The sequence below is a fragment of the Macaca nemestrina genome, chromosome 1 (genome assembly GCF_043159975.1).
Source record: "Macaca nemestrina isolate mMacNem1 chromosome 1, mMacNem.hap1, whole genome shotgun sequence".
Taxonomy (NCBI): Eukaryota; Metazoa; Chordata; class Mammalia; order Primates; family Cercopithecidae; genus Macaca; species Macaca nemestrina.
In genome coordinates, this window is record NC_092125.1 from 36,660,314 (window position 1) to 36,677,870 (window position 17,557).

Sequence of the window (17,557 nt, forward strand, 5' to 3'; positions counted from 1 at the left end):
GTTGTTTTCCCCAAACCTTGTTGCACAGTTAAAGTTGAACCACAGATTGGTAGAGCAGACATAAAAAACATAGCCGCATTTACGGAAATTTATGTAGACTTGTGGAACCGGTTGTTTGTTAAATATATTTGAAAATCATTGACTTAGCATATTGGTAATACAGAAGTACATAGTTAGCTTTATCAGTAAGTAATATTGAATATGATGCACTATATCAGCTTAGAAAGCTTACAGAAGTATTTTTCACCGTGTCATATCAAGATGTAAGTTATTACCCTTTCTTGATCATTTAAACTAAGGCTCCGCCATACAAAATGACCTACATGGGTCACACAAATAAAAAATGGTGGATTCAAACTTTCTTCATCCTTTAAATCCATTCTTTTTGTTTGTTTTTTGACTTTTGGGTTCAGAGGGTACTTGTGCAAGTTTGTTACATAGGTATACTGCGTGTCACTGAGGTTTGGTGTATAAATGATCCCATCACCCAGGTAGCGAGCAGGGTACCCACTGGTTTTTCAACCGTCACCCCTCTCCCACCCTCCCCGCTCTGGTAATGCTCAGCGTCGATTGTTCCCATCTTTGTGTCTAGGTGTATTCGGTGTTTAGCTCCCACTTATAAGTGAGAACATGCAGTATTTGGTTTTCTGTTCCTGCATTATTTCACTTAGTGGCCTCCAACTGCATTCATGTTGCTGCCAAGGACATGATTTCACTGTTTTTTAAAAATCACTGTGTAGTACTCCATAGCATATATGTACCACATTTTCTTTATCCAATCCACTGTTGATGGGCACCTAAGTTGATTCCATGTCTTTACTATATAGTGTATACTGCTGGGATGAACATACATGTGTCTTTTTGGTAGAACAATTTATTTTCCTTTGAGTATATGCTCAGTAATGGAATTGCTGGGTTGAATGGTAGTTGTTTTAAGATCTTTGAGAAATGTCCAAACTGCTTTCCACGGTGGCTGAACTTACATTCCTACCAAGTGTATAAGCATTCCCTTTTCTCTGCAACCTTGCCAACATCTGTTATTTTTTGACTTAGCTATTCTGAGTGGTGTGAGATGGTATCTCATTGCAGTTTTAATTTGCATTTCTCTGGCAATTAGTGATATTGGGCATTTTTCAAATGCTTGTTGGCCATGTGTATTTCTTCTCTTGAGAAGTGTCTGTTCATGTCCTTTGCCCACTTTTTAATGGAGTTGTCTTTTGCCTGTAAATTTGTTTAAGTTCCTTATAGATTCTAGATATTAGACCTTTTTCAGATACATAGTTTGAAAATATTTTCTCCCCTTCTCTAGGAATGTTGGTTTATTCTGCTGATAGTTTCTTTTGCTGTGCAGAAGCTCGCTAATTAGGTCCTGTTTGTCAGGGTTTGTTTTTGTTGCAACTGCTTTTGGAGTCTTCATCATGAAATCTTTGCCAGGGCCTGTGTCCAGAATGGTGTGTCCTAGGTTATCTTTCAGGGTTTTTATAGTTTTAGGTTTTGCATTTAAGTCTTTAATCCATTTTGAGTTGATTTTTATGTACAGTATAAAGAAGGGATCCAGTTTTAATCTTCTGTATATGGCTATCCAGTTATCCCAGCAGTATGTTGAATAGGGAGTCTTTTCACCATTGCTTGTTTTTGTCAGCTTTGTCAAAGATCAGATGGTAGTAGGTGTGAGGCATTATTTCTGGTCTCTCTATCCTGTTCCATTGGTTCTATCCTGTTCCATTGGTATCTGTTTTTGTACCAGTACCATGCTATTTTTTGGTTACTGTAGCCTTGTAGTATAGTTTGAAATCAGGTAGTATAATGCCTCCAGCTTTGTTCTTTTTACTTAGAATTGCTTTGGCTATTTGGGCCTTTTTTTGTTTTGTTTTGTTTTGTTTGTTTGTTTTTGTTGTTGTCGTTGTTCCATATGAATTTTAGAATGTTTTTTTCTAATTCTTTGAAGAATGTCGTTGGTAGTTTGATAGGAATAGCATTGAATCTGTAGATTGCTTTGGACAATATGGACATTTAACAGTATTGATTCTTCCAATCCATGAGCATGGAATACTTTTCCCTTTGTTTGTGTCATCTCTGATTACTTTGAGCAATGTTTTGTAATTCTCATAGTAGAGATCTTTCACCTCCTTGATTAGCTGTATCCCTAGGTACTTTTTTCTTTTTGTGGCTATTGTAAATGGAATTGTGTTCTTGATTTGGCTCTCAGTTTGAATGTTACTGGTGTATAGAAATGCTCTTGATTTTTGTACATTGATTTTGTATACTGAGAGTTTGCTGAAGTTGTTTATCAGATCTAGGAGCTTTGGGGGCAGAGACTGGGGTTTTCTAGATATAACATCATATAGTCTGAAGAGAGATGGTTTGACTTCGTCTTTCTATTTGAACGCCTTTTATTTCTCTTGTCTGATTGCTCTGGCTGGGACCTCCAGTAAGTACTATGTTGAATAGGAGTGGTGAAAGTGGGCATCCTTGTTCCAGTTCTATAAGGGAATTCTTCCAGCTTTTGCCCGTTCAGAATGATGTTGCTGTGGGTTTGCCATAGATGACTTTTACTATTTTGAGATAAGTTCTTTCAGTGCCTAATTTGTTGAGGGCTTTTAACATGAAAGGGTGTTGAATTTTATCAGAAGCCTTTTTTGCATCTTTTGAGATGATCATATGGTTTTCTATTTTTAATTCTGTTTATGTGGTGAATCACATTTATTGATTTGCATCTGGGAACCAACCTTGCATCTCAGGAGTAAAGTCTACTTGATTGTGGTGAATTAACTTTCTGATATGCTGCTGGATTCAGCTTGCTAATATTTTGTTGAGGATTTTTGTGTCTGTGTTCTTCAAGTATATTGACCTGCAGTTCTATTTTTTTCATTGTGTCTCTGCTAGTTTTTGGTATCAGAATGATGTTGGCTTCATGGAATGAGTTAGGGAGGAGTCTTTTCTTTCTCGATTTTTCAGAATGTTTTCAGTAGGATTGGTACTACCTCTTTTTTGTACATCTAGTAGAATTCAACTGTGAAATCCGTCTAGTCCAAGGCTTTTTTGGGTTGGTAGGTTGTTTATTACTGATTCAGTTTTGGAACTCATTATTGGTCTTTTTAGGGATTCAGTTTCTTCCTCATTCAATCTTCGGAGGTTGTGTGTTTCCAGGAATTTATCCATTTCTTTTAGGTTTTCTAGTTTGTGTGCATATAAGTGTTAGTCTGAGGATTTTTTGTATTTCTGTGGAGTCAATTGTATGTCGCCTTTGTAATTTCTGATTGTGATTATTTGGATCTTTTCTCTTACTTTCTTTGTTAATCTTGCTACCAGTCTATCGATCTTGTTTTTTCTTTTAAAGAACCAACTTTTGGTTTCATTGCTCTTTCGTATGCATTTTTGCATCTCAATTTCATTCACTTCTGCTCTGATTTTGGTTCTTTTTTTCTGCTAGCTGTGGGGTTGGTTTCCTTTTGTTTTTCTGGTTCCTCCAGGTGTGATGTTAGGTTGTTAATTTGAGCTCTTTCTAACTTCTTGACATAGGTATTAAGTCTGGTATGTTGTGTCTCTGTTTTCCTTAGTTTTAAATCGTTTTTTGATTTCTCTCATAATTTCATTCTTTACCCAAAAGTCATTTGGAAGAAAGTTAAGTACCATATAATTCTATGGTTTTAAGAAACCTTCTTGGTATTGATTTGTAGTTTTATTGTACTGTAGTGTGAGGGTATGGTTGGTATGATTTCGATTTTTTTGACTATGTTGGCACTTGTTTTATGGCTAAGCATGTGGTTAATCTTAGAGAATGTGTCTTGTGCCAATGAGAAGAATGTATATTCTTGTGTTGTTGAATGAAGTATTCTGTAAATGTCTATTGGATCTAGTTTGTTAAATATTGAGCTTAAGTCCAGAACATTTTTGTTAGTTTTCTGCCTCGGTGATCTGCCTGACACTCTCAGTGGGGTGTTGAAGTCTTCCATTGTGTAGTTATCTAAGTAGGTCTCTAAGAACTTGTTTTCTAACTCTAGATGCTCCAATGTTGGGTACATATATCTTTAGCATAGTTTAGTCTTCTAGATGAATTGAACCCTTCGTCATTATGTAATGCCCTTCTTTGTCCTTTTTGACCATTGTTAGTTTATAATCTGTTTTATCTAATATAGGACTAGCAACCCTTGTTCTTTTTTGTTTTCCATTGCTTGATAAGTCTTTCTCCATACCTTTACTTTGAGCCTCTGTATGTTGTTACATGTGAGATGGTTCTCTTGAAGAAAACAGACAGTTGGGTCTTGCTTCTTTGTCCAGCTTGCCACTTTGCCTTTTTAGCCCATTTACATTCAAGGTTACTATTGATGTGTGAGGATTTAATCCTGTCATCATGTTGTTAGCTGCTTGTTATGTAGACTTCATTGTATAGTTGCTTTATAGTGTCAGTGGACTATATGCTTAAGTGTGTTTTTGTGGTGGCAGTTATTTTTCTTTCATTTCCACAAGTAGCACTCCTTAAAGGACCTCTTGTAAGGCAAGTCTGATGATAGTGAATTCCTTAGTCTTTGCTTGTCTGAAAAGGATTTTCTATCTCCTTCACATATGAAGCTTAGTTTGGTGGGATATGAAATTTTTGGTTGGAATTTCTTTTCTTTAAGGATGCTTAAAAATAGGTCCCCAGCCTCTTCTGGCTTGTAAGGTTTCTACTGAAAGGTCCACTGTTAACCTGATGCGGTTCCCTTTACTGCCCCTTTTCTCAAGCTCCATTTAAGATTTTTTTCTTTTGCATTGACCTTGGAGAATCTGATGATTAAGTGTTTTAGGGATGGTCATCTTGTATAGTATCTTGTGGGGAGTCTATGAATTTCTTGAGTTTGCACATCAACTTCTGTAGCAAGATTGGGATAATTTTTGTGGACTGTTTCCTCAAATACGTTTTCCAGGTTGCTTACTCTCTCTCCTTTTCTTGCAGTAACACCAGTGAGTCATAGGTTTAGTCTCTTTACATAATCCCCTATTTATCAAAGATTTTGCTTATTTTTAAAATTTTTTTTCTTTATTGTGGTCTCTGTTAATTTGAAGGAGTACTCTTCGAGTTCTGAGATTCTTTCCTTGGTTTGGTCTATTCTGTTGTTAATGCTTCCAATTGTATTATGAAATTCCTAGGCTGGGCGCTGTGGCTCTCGCCTGTAATCCTAGCACTTTGGGAGGCTGAGGCAGGCAGATCACTTGAGGTCAGGAGTTCGGGACCAGCCTGGCCAATATGGTGAAACCCCGTCTCTACTAAAAATAAAAAAATTAACCGGGCACGTTGGTGCACACCTGTAGTCCCAGCCACTACTGTAGTCCCAGCCACCAGGGAGGCTGAGACAGGAGAATCACTTGAACCTGGGAGGCAGAGGTTGCAATGAGCCGATATCATGCCAGTGCACTCCAACCTGGGCAACAGAGCAAGACTTCATCTCAAAAAAAAAAAAAGAAGGAAAGAAAAGAAAAAGAAATTCCTAGAGTGAATTTTTTAATTCCAGCAGTTCAGTTTGGTTCTTTCTTAAAATGGCTGTGTTGTCTTTCAACTCTTGGATTGTTTTACTGTTTTCCTTAAATTGGGTTTCACTTGCTCCTGTATCTCACTGAGTTTCCTTGCTATTCAGATTCTAAATCCTATGTCTGTCATTTCAGTCATTTCAGTCTGGTTAAGAACCATTGCTGGGAAGCTATTGTAGTTGTCTGAAGGTAAGAAGACACTGTGGTTTTTAGAGTTGCTAGAGTTCTTGCATTGGTTCTTCCTCATCTGTGAGGGCTGATGTTCCTTTATCCTTTGAAGTTGCTGACTTTTGGGTGGTGGTATTTGTTCTTATGTTCTTTATTTCCCTTCAGGGTTCGACTGTGGTCTAAGTTGGGTATAGTCAACTGACTTCTTTTCTGGATGCCTTCAGAGAGCCAAGGTTCAGCTTGGCACTCCTGGGCTGTGTGCTGTAACTCCCAAGGGGCTGGGACCAGGCCGCTGGCTTTTTCCTCTGGCCTCTTGAGGTCAACCACCAGGTGCACTGGGTGGACCAAGGTGCTCCCAGGCTACTGGCAAAACCTCTCCATCAGGGGTTACTGGCAAAAGCACTTCCTCAGGGGTCACTAGTGAAAGTGTTCTGGTAGGTTAGTGGGGGCCACTGGTAAAAGCACTGTGGTGACAGTCACCTGCAAAAGCATTCCAACAGAATAGTGGAAGCTACACTGTGTGCCTGCTCTCATGGGAGTGGCCGAACAGGGACCTTGGAAGGGGCCAGCAGACAACGGGACATGCAGCTCAGACTCACCCTAGTCTCATGGGAAAGACAGCTCTGCTGTCTCCAAATATGATAGTTAACAAAGGTCAGAGCTACCTGGAGGAGTATGAAGGGCCTTGGTGGGTGGGCACCTATGGCCATGTTCCTTTGCAGCTTTCCCCACACCATACCCCCTGTGCTCCATGTAGACCTAAGCTCTGTCTCTGCCAGCTCTCCAGGCAGTTCTCTCTGGCAACTCAAATATCCAGGAGGATCATGGGATCTCCTGCCACTAGGATCCCAGCGGTTTGTGGTGAGAGTGGGCCATTCCACAGTTACTTTACTCACCCCTTCCTTAGGAGCTATTCAGGAATGAGTCCCAGCACTCCATAACCCTGTGCAGGGTTCCTAGCTTCTTTGCTTTTCAACCCTGGTTCTGCATCATCTCTCCACCCACTCTCAGTGCATCCTCTCAGAAGATAGGCTTGGAGGATGCTGGTCTACTAGATACTCAGATCTCTCTTGGTGGGAGAAACTCTTCCCGGCTATGTCTAGTTGGCCATCTTGTCCCGATCCCAAGGCCGTTTTTTTTAAATATTGTTGGAATGGGCTTTGTTCTCTCATAATTTTTATTGTTTCAAATATATATGAAACACTAATAGCAGTATTTGGTACCATTTTTAGCACCCTCCATAAAGAATATGAAATGCCATAGAGCAAAAATTATTTTTTTGCCTTGTCAAGTTAGTGTCTGGGGCAGATTGAAAGAAACAGATCTGGCTTTGTCTAGACTAAGCCTTTCAGAATTCACTTCATTTCTATACATTTTCTTTAAATGTAATTTAGGGTATTAAGACTCTCTCTTTTTTTAAATCTCAGATTCCAAGATGAATATAGATAATATATACATATACCAGCTTAAAGGTTCAATTTCTTTTACTGTATTAGTGAGTATTTCTGTGGAACAAGTCAACCAGATGTGTATAAATGTTTGTTTCTATACTTAAAAGAATTAGAACAGTGGCAAATTTATAAGTAGAACCTGTGAAAGTTTTAGTAGAAAACTCTGACTCAAATGCAAAATACCTTAAACCACATTCAGGCAACTTAAAAAGAAATGAAACTTTTACTTTACTTAAATATGAGTTTTTTGTTTTTTGTTTTCTGTTTTTTTTTGAGACAGAGTTTCACTCTTGTTGCACAGCCTAGAGTACAATGATGTGATCTTGGTTCACTGCAACGTCTGCCTCCCAGGTTCAAGCCGTTCTCCTGCCTCAGCCTCCTGAGTAGGTGGGATTACAGGCACTCGCCACACGCCCAGCTAATTTTTGTATTTTCAATAGAGATGGGGTTTCACCATGTTGGCCAGGCTGGTCTTGAACTCCTGACCTCAAGTGATCCGTCTGCCTCAGCCTCCCAAAGTGCTGGGATTACAGGCGTGAGCCACCATGCCCGGCCAAATTTGAGTTTTTTATAATCAGGCCTGAAAATGTGTACTTTAAGCACTTGAGCATTTGTGTTGTATTTGATTTATAATTCAGTTATGATTATATTGTCCAACATAATTTTTTATTCAGAAGCTGCCACTTGTAAGATATTCATGTTTTTGCGTATAATAGGTTTCAGAGAGAGGTTGCTAAAGTGTGAGAGCTGTTCAACTGTCTTAAGGACAGAAAAGACCACTGACATATGAATACCTCTACCAGTACAACTTTGGAAAACTGGTTTTGAGGATTTGTTTTAACTAGTGAAACTCTAATAAGGAATTTTGTTCTTCTGTACTTACTTTCATCATGATTTTACAAATAAATTCTTAGTAATGTTTGTTATAAAATTGTTTTTGCTGATTTTAAAAATGTGCACCTAGGAATTTTTGTAATATGTAATGAGAAAATAAATAATGACAAGTGTATCTGGAATCTCACCCTACCAGAGTCATAGTCTTGCTCTATTCATTTATTCATTCAGTAAACGTATACTGAGCCCCCTGTGTTAGACAAGAAAGATACTGTCTCTGCCCCTTCTCCTGTATAGATGTCGTTTTACTAGAAAGACTATTAACTCATTTCAGTGATTTTCTCTTGAAAATGTTCTAGCATGTTAATTATTCATAAACTATTGAAGCTCCTTATATCAAGTTCCTTTTAAAAGAAACTTAAGTGGAAAGATTTAGGCTTGCCTAAATAACAAGGAAAGATAAGAAATACTCCTTTGAAAAACAACTTTTAAACTCAGTTTTTAATGCTTATATTTTTTAGGTTCCTACAAACTTGATGACTTTTGAGTAGAAGCCTGAGAAAAAAAAAGAGAGGTGAACTATTGCTTCTATGTGAGCATGGGGACCTGATAAAAGAGCGCCAGCTATAAACCATCCTGTGCCAGGAAGAGCCCAGCGGCTCTGTCTCAGTCTTTGGAATTCTGAACCAAAAAAGCACTAATTTCAGGGAATGAATTGAGATATTCCCAGAGAACAAATTGGAGTTGCAGAACAAACTGCCATGAACCATGCTTCTTATCTCAGAACTGACCTGTGGAAACCACTGCCTTAAAAGAATGAAAGGAAAACCAACATGAAACACCAAATAGTGTGTGTGAATCTTCTGGCGGTGCTGTGCTTGGAATAGATCGTAGCTAATTTGCATTTCTTTTAACTTTGTAATAATTTTAGAGGGGGGAATTGCCTTTTTTAGATATACTTTAAAAAGGAAAAACGTATTCTTGCGGATTCCATCAGGAGCTGGTTTTGAACCGAGGTGAAGAGACTTAGCAGGGATTGTACCAGCAGCCCACCTGCAAGGTTTGTTCTCCCTCTAGTAGTCTGCAGCCTCACTGGCTTTCTCACAGCGAGAGTGTAGGAATGAGAAGTGTTAGTCATGTGAGTTGTTGGGTTTGTTTGGGATTGGGTGGGGGTGTTTGTTTTGTTTTGGATGAGGGGAGAATTTTTTAAACACTAAACTTCTGAAATGTAGTACTGTAAGGGGAACATTATTTCCTGCAGGAGGTACAAAGGCTGAGTGTTCATTTGCCAGACACTTTTTTTTAAGTAGGTTCCAGAAAACATGGTTTTTTCTAACTAGGGTTAAAGTTTAGCTTTCTATATGAATTCATTGTTGGACCACGGATCTGCTTAAGTAAAGAACTATAATCCCAACCTAAATTTTCTGAGATTTTACAATAATTAGATCTTTCCCCAAGTTAATTGGATTTTCCCTTCTCCCAGTCACAGGTGGTTTTTATCATCAAGACACACTGATATTTTGTCAGGATATTTTCTTTACAGTGTTTAATGTGCATAATGCCAGTTATTTTTTTATTATTCATTTTCTCTTGTTCAATATGAGATACAGGATCATATTTGTTTAAAAGGTAACACATATAGATGTACGTATGTATTTTGTCATAAGACATACAGAATAATTTTAAGAGGGATAAAGGTGAAAATGTCAGATTCTGGAAATTTTGAGTATCTAAACTTTATACTTCTTGTGTGATTTACCATAAACATACCAAAACATTTTTCTGAAAATTTACTGTAGTAGGTCTCTGACTTGAAGCCACATTTTGTCAGTAGTTGACCAAGCAGTTTTATGAGAACTCTTCTATGCAATAATGCATTTAATTTCTAAAGTAAATGTCAAATTATTTTTAAAAAAAGTTTGAAGGTGAGATGCCTTAGAATTTTAACGAACAATGACACTCAAACAAAGGCTATGTGTTGAATGTTATAAACTCTTGAGACATAATAAATTTTAGCAGTGGCCCAGAGTAAGGTAATGCTTTGTGACCGGTATCTACTAATAGACATCTGTTACTTTGGGCTTCACATAAAATTTCTCACATTCATATTCTTAGAGAATTTTATACTTTTTTATTATAAGTATTTTGCCCTTGAGTCCATGAAACTTCAATCGAAAATATTGCTTATACAATAATTAGCTTAAAATCCATCCAAAGGAAAAGAGAAGAGCTTTTTTTGAGTGTTAAGTTTTTTAATTTAGTTTTACGTTTGGAAAAGATGTTAAGAGTTCAAATATGCTTCTTGTATAGCAGAAATACCATTATTTCTGGGGGTTAGTGACGTAGGCTGGAGAGGGCAAAAGTTTCCTGTGCTGAATGATTTTTCAATTAATGCTCTAAGCTTAACCCATGTTGGGTAATAGAAAGGCACCACCTGCTTAGCCAGCAGTATTACTACGTAGACCTTGCACATCTTACTTTTGTTTTGCATTTTTTTAAAATTTCTTAATTTGTTTATTTCTCTTCAGAAATAGTGTTTTTAACAGTGTATGTGCTTTTTTAAAAAGTATTGTGAATGAGAACCCTGTGGATTTTTTTTTATTTCATTTGTTTGTCATAAATAAGCTAACGTAGACATATTGTAGGTTAACCATATCCGGGGAAATATGCAGTTGGAAGTCAGAGCCTGACATCACATAGTTTTGCCAAAGGGAGAGAGCTAAGCTGGAAGATGTGTTTGATATTTTCAGCTCTAATAATTAATGGATGCTTGCTTTGAATAATATAGTGTTCAAATTTGGTTAATAGTTTGTAGATAGACTTGTGGCCTCGGACTGACTAAATTTCTTAACAGTGAAGAAGTCATTGTTGTTTTTCTGTCTTTAAAATTTATTCATTCAAAAAATTAGGCATTGCTTTTTAAGATTATTTTAGCATTTGAAGTAAATTGAGAACAGAAAAGTGAGTTAAAATAGTGTAGGTGAATTTTTTATCTATAATTCACCAAATAATAACTGATAATAATTCAAAGAAAATATGTTACCAAAATATATTAAATATTTAGATAGTTCATTCGTGGGAAGATGAATCTTCTTATTAAGCCTACCCTCAATTGTAAATAAGTGACTCAAAAGCTCAAAATGTTCATCAGCATTAAGGTCATTTGTTTCGCCGTTAGCCAAGAAGAACTCATTAGAAATTCAGTTGTAATTTAAATTTAAGCCTGTTTATGATAAGCATAATGATTTGCATGTTATACAGCCTGTGAAAATAACTACAGAATGACCTTCCAGAGCACTGTTTTTGGCCTCATGCCCGCTCTGTTCAGGCTCTGCTGTTTTTCAGAATATGATTTTTACCTCCAGACAGTAAGAATTGAACAAAAACTGATCAAACACATCTTCCTATTTTGTTTTCTTCACTATGTAAATATTATTTGGGTAAATATTACAAAAAGGGATCCAAACAATTTGAATTTCAGTATTTTTTTCTCCCTGGGCATGTGCTTCAATTTCAAATATTTTTTCTGTGTGGAAAATGCCAGGTAACTATTGCACTACCTTCTATGTGGACTGTGTTGGTATTGGTTCTTAATGTATATCAAAAGTCAGGGTGTTTATAACTGCAAAGTTTGTGTAAGTGGCTTTATTCCTCTTCTAGAAGATTTATGAGGAGCCTAGGAAGCACTATTGGTACAGGAGGAAAAAAGAATGGAAAACATGTTTACAGACTCCTTATGAGCTTAAACTGGGGCCCTCAAAGAGCAACCTGTTGATATTTTGGCCAAATGACTTGAGCATAAGTCTTTTATTTCTTTTTGAAGTTAAATTGTAAGCTGTATACCTTTACTACTGAAAACAAAACTATAGGGCATCATACTAATCGAAAATCAATAGTAACAGGTTTAATCCATTGGCTTTTTAAATGAATAGATCTAGTATTGATTTCCTTCCTGTTTTTTTGAGGCACATTCCTTTACAACCAGTTTTTAAACCACCACGTAATCATCTTCTGCAAACAAGGGGTACCAGTGTTGCCTAACAGAAGATAATCTTTAATAAAGTAAATCCTCTACTTCAAAGGCTTTTGAAATAATTGGATCCCTTTTTGAAAATGAAGATGAGTTTAACTGTGTCCAGGTGGAATAATAATACTGCTGTTGCATGAGATGATACAAAGCAAGTGATGAGGTTGGTCTGACTTCTTTAGTGACCTTTTAGGGTTTGCTTTTATTTTCTCTCTTTTGTATTATTTCTTTCAAACATAGTAAGTATATGATTTTGCAGCCAGAGTAGTATTCTGTTTTTTCTAAGCTTTGAGATACAAATATTGCTATTTTATTGCATTGATGATGAATTACTTTCCATGTGAACCTTTTCAAAATGATTTAAGTACCTTTGATTTTGCTCCCCTAAAAATGGCTTGTGTCTAAAATGACATTTTTTTCCCCCAATTTGGAGGGTTCTAATGAAAGAGTTCCAGGCATAAAAACTCTTTTGCTTATTGAAAGCAATTTGATTACACCTTTGTCTCAAGTTTTAGTGGGGAGAAAATTTGGTCAGTGCCTTATTATTTGAAGAGCAATTTTAGGGCATCAAGTATGACAATAATCACGTGCCCTCTTGCTCCTCTTATTTCAGGAGTGTGTGCTATCCCTCTCTCCACCAGCTTAATCTTTCTCACCCCAAGTCTAACAAAGTCTTTACAGAAACCTCTGTAGGTAATTGTTTCAGTCCTCCTTGGTTTTTGAGTCTTTTTAAACAAGCTCCCACCCTGCTTCTGTCCTTTTAGAGTAGAAGATTAAAAATAAACCCACCCCAGTCAACCTGTAGATAAGCACTCTTAAAAACGAATTTGAAGAGCACTCTTCAGCCAAGTTCGGTTTTATTTTGTTGTTGATGTTTTGAGCATACATTTAATTGTAAGGCCTTTTGGAAAAGCCCTAAAAGAATAAGATACAACCAGAAATACTTGAGTTTTGTTAAATGTACTGAAATCTTGTAATAAAAATCCCTTTGGCCAGAAATGAGATTTATTTCCATTTATTTTTGCATTTAAGTAACACTCAAAACAAACAAGTAGTCACTTAACCTGCCAGTTATTATTTTCTTGAAAATATGCAAGAAAGTAAAAATATCTTATATAAATTAAAAGAAAGTTAAGAGATTAAGCTAGTTTTCTCAGTGAAAGCAAAGCTTGGAAATATTTTTCTTCTCTCAGATTATTGGGAGACCTGGAGCTACCGGATGTTAACCTGAGTCAAGATGTTCTTTTCACATTTTTTTAAAGGGCTAGTATGTTCTACAGTAGGCAAGTAGTCATTCAAGCCAAGTGAAAGAGTTAACTGGTCCTTGAGGATTGTTAGCAGAATTTGAATTTTGATCCTGGCCATTTGTACTACAGAAGTGATGGTGGGATTAAAAGAATACATAATTACAGTGTTTCGGGATTGGGCTCTTTTTTGTCTTAATAGAAAAGCAGAAACTTCATAAATATTAGCCGTGCTTTAGATACCAGATAACAAATATTGTTTCCCCTGAAGATATGACCTACTAGAACTACTCACATATATATAGTCCAGTCATTACTAACTTAATAGTTATGGTGAAACAGCTGATAATAAGTCAGCAGACTCTCAAGAGTTTCTGTACCTTGATTATTGACAAATTCATTGTTTTACATCCTACCGAAGTACATGTGTGTGGGGAAGGGGTGGGGAACTGGTTCACAATATAATCTAAAGGAGATCAAACATCTGTAGGGACAGGTACCCAGTGATAATAATATATCTGAAAACACAAGCCATTTTTATTCTTTATCCCAATTAACTTGAGGTACTCTAATGATGAAGCACTGGATTGCACTATGACCTCCTTGAGTGATGTGCAGCTTGGTTCCTCTCTCACTTTTTGTTTCTTTTTAATGTGCAAATGTGAGTGTGCGATCTTCAGTGTGTCTGCATAAGCTAACTTAAAATGAATTTAAGTACAGTTTTCTGAAATATTTCTATTGAAATAAATTACTTAAAATCATAGATTGTGTGAGGATGTTTCTGTTACTGTATTTGCATTTTTATCATTAACTTTTAAGGTGCAAATAAACTTTAAGTTGATTTTTTCCCCTTTCTAAGGTAGTCAGCAAGGCTATTGTTGGTACAGGGAAAGTTCTGAAAAAACTTTAGTTACTCTTCTCTAGCCCAAGACAAGAATGTGCCACCTCGCATGTGGACAAATGGGGTTGTGGGGAATAGAGAGTAAGGGCAGAACATTTCCAACTACATCTCCCACTCTGAGTATGTGATACGATAGCAGTAGTCCCCAAAGAGGCTCTCTTTGCTAATACATAACATTTTTTTTCTTTTTACCATTTCTGAAAACAATCCATCTTCCAACCCATGGAGCTTTAAATTGGAAGAGGTACAGAAACACCTGTGTGGAGTCTGCTGTAGGCTTTTGGCTGGGTATTAGTTATGCTTGAGGATTCCACTTTAGCTTAGCCACTGCATGGTTTAGGAACCCCCATCCAAGACAAGCCCAATATTTTGGCAAACCGTAATTCAGTTTTCAGCAGTTTTCTCACTTCCATAGTGCCCTTTGAAAATTCTCACTGTCCGTTTGCTTGCACCAAAAGAGGAGAATGACACTTCGTTGATGGGGCCAACCTGTCGTTACCTCATCTAGTACCACCTTTGTCATACATCAGTTTCCCATGTATGCAGAATTTCCTAGGTCCCCTTTCCTATTTCAATAGTTGTTTGTCCCAACCAATACCATATTTTCTTCATTACTATGTAGCTGTATAAGTTGGTATCTGGTGAGCTAATTGTATGTTCTTCAAAATTACCTTAGCTCTTCTTGATTTTGTCTTTGCTGTAAATTCTGGGATCAGTTTGTTATGCTCCATGAAAACACTGTTGTTATTTTTATTGAAATTACTTTGGATTTATAGGTTAATTTGAGAATTAACAGTTTTGAAAAATTTACTCCTTTCATCTGTAAACATGTCTCTCCATTTATTTAGGGTTTTTAATGTCCTTCAGTAGTGCTTTACAGTTTTCTCCCGAGTAGTCTCTTAACATTTTTTATTAGTTCATGTCTAAGTAAGTTAGTTTTTCTTTCTATTGTGAATACGACGTTTTTGTTACATTTCCTCATTGACTATTGTGTATAGGAATGTCATTGGTCTTTATGTTGATCCTTACATCTAGCAACTTTGTTGAACTCCCTTACCTAGTTATAATGGTTTGTCCAGAGATCTGTTGGAATTATATTAGCGGCAAATAAGAATAGTTGTGTCTTCCTTTCCAATCTTTGTACCTTTTTTTCTTGTTTTACCCTTCTTTGGCTAGGACTCCAGTACAATATTGGATTAGAAACAGTGGTAGAATGCCAAAGAACTTAATTACCCAGTCTCCTCAGAAAACCTCAGAATATAACACAGCCCTAGAATGAACCCCAAGTATGTTCTAGTGTAGCCCAAGTATAATCTTTATTGTATTTTTAGGCCAACCATCCACTTAAATTTCTCCTTTTTCTTGTAAAGTATGTTTATAGTCTTAGGCAGAAAATAAGTGGCATTTGCTCTCAGCCACCACTTATCAGTCAAAACTAAATAAAATAGTGGGTCACAGGGATATTGCAAAATTTAGAGTATCTGCGTGTAATTAATTTTCTTACTCTATGTAACTGATTCTCAACTGGAAGTGATTTTGTCCCCTAGGAGATACTTGTCAGTGTCGACAGACATTTTTGGTTGTCACAACTGGGAGAGGGTTCTTCTGGCATCTAGTAGGTAGAGAGGTAAGGGATGCTGCTAAACATCCTACGGTGTACAGGCTACCCCCCAACAAAGAATTATCTGTTCCAAAATGTCAATAATGCCAAGGTTGTGAAATCCTGCTCTATGTGAGTGACTTATTGTATCTCATAAGTTGAATATATTGAGCTTGGTTGTAGGAAAGAGTTCAGTTAACTTTTCCCTGGAAGTTAACCTTTCTTACAGAAGTTTAACCTACTGGCCAGAGGGGATAAATTAATAGAATGGGAATATATTCATGGCCTGGACCATAATGTGTTATTCTTCAAGTATTTGTTGAGTTAAAAGCTACATGTTTCAACCTAAAATAGATTTTAGGGGACATTCTAAATAGTGCAGACCTGCAGATACGTTTGTCTACCTCTGTGTGATTATTCCAAGTCTGAAAAGATAACCCCAATAGCAGTAGGACAAAATAGGTTATCAATATGTCAGGCTGCATTGTTTATTTGACTAATCTGAGCTTTAATTAAACCAGAAGCTATTTACTTTTTGTTCTTAGAATAGTGTTATATCCACATTATAAAAAGTTCAATTACAGAATAACTATAGAGTAAAAAATGCATGTCTCACCTATCAAATTCCCATTTCCAAATTTAATAAAAACATCTGTCTTTGACTCAATTCCTGTAATCCTAGCCTAGTTTCTTTCAGTCTCAGGCTCTGAAGGTTGATTTTTCACTTTCCTCAAACCTTTGCCCAATCTAAGACCCTTAACATATACTCTAGTGCTGTCAGAGCTAAAAGCATAAAAATAATAGTCCTTACTCCACATAGACTTGTGATGCAGTGGTTACATTATTTTTTATTTGGTCGAATTAGCTGTAAAAATGATTATAAGAGAGTACTTAGAACAAATATATGCCAACAAATTGAATAACCTAGAAAATGGACAAATTTCCAGAAACTCAAAATGTACCAAGATAAAATCACAAAGAACATCTGAAGAGACCTATAACTAGTAAGGAGCTTATAGATCAGTAATCAGAAACCTCCCAAAAAAGAAAGACCATGAACCTGATGGCTTCATGGTGAATGATAAAACATTTAAAGACAAATTAGTACCAGTCCTTCTAAAATTTTTGCAAAAAATTAAAGCTGAGGGAACACTTCCTAATTTATTCTATGAGGCTAGCATTATCCTGATACCAAAGTCAGACACAGACACTGCAAGAAAACCACAGACCAATATCTATTATGAGCAATTTATGCAGAAATACTTAACAAAACACTATAGTTTTACTTTCAGCAACATATTACAAGGATTATGTAACATGACTGAGTGGGATTTATTCCTGAAATGCAAGGATGGTTCAACATGAAAATCAATGTAATACACCATATTAACAGAATGAAGGAAAAAAATCTCAGGGGATGCAGAAAAAGTGTTTGACAAAATTTAACACCCTTTCATGATTAAAAAAATAATAACAACAAACTAATAGATTCTACCTCAACATAATAAAAGCCATATATGGAAAACCCACAGCAAATACACTGAATGGTGAAAGACTGAAAGCTTTTCCTCTGAGATCAGGAACAAAGCAAGAATGTACACTTTCACCACTTCTATTGAACATGGTACTGGAAGTTCTAGCCGTAATTGGAAAGGGAAAGATAAAATTATCTCTGTTCACAGATGATATGATTGTATATGTAGAAAACCCTAAAGATTACACATACACACTATTAGAACAAATAAATGAACCCAGCAAAGTAGCAGGATACAAAGTCAACACAGAAGTCAGTCACATTTCTATATGCTAACAATGAGCTATCTG

At 36.4% G+C, this 17,557-nt stretch overlaps 1 protein-coding gene across 3 annotated transcripts in view; it reads left to right on the plus strand.

Annotated features, from left to right (window-relative positions):
• LOC105484494 (Ral GEF with PH domain and SH3 binding motif 2) overlaps positions 1-13,993 on the plus strand; it is a 179,705-nt gene extending 165,712 nt beyond the window's left edge. For all 3 annotated transcript variants that reach the window (XM_011746173.3, XM_011746176.2, XM_011746175.2), the window contains one exon: positions 8,483-13,993. In XM_011746173.3, coding sequence (XP_011744475.1) covers positions 8,483-8,512 — 30 coding nt within the window. In that variant the 3' untranslated portion in view covers positions 8,513-13,993. The remainder of the gene's footprint in view (positions 1-8,482) is intronic.
• Positions 13,994-17,557: the final 3,564 nt, after the last annotated feature.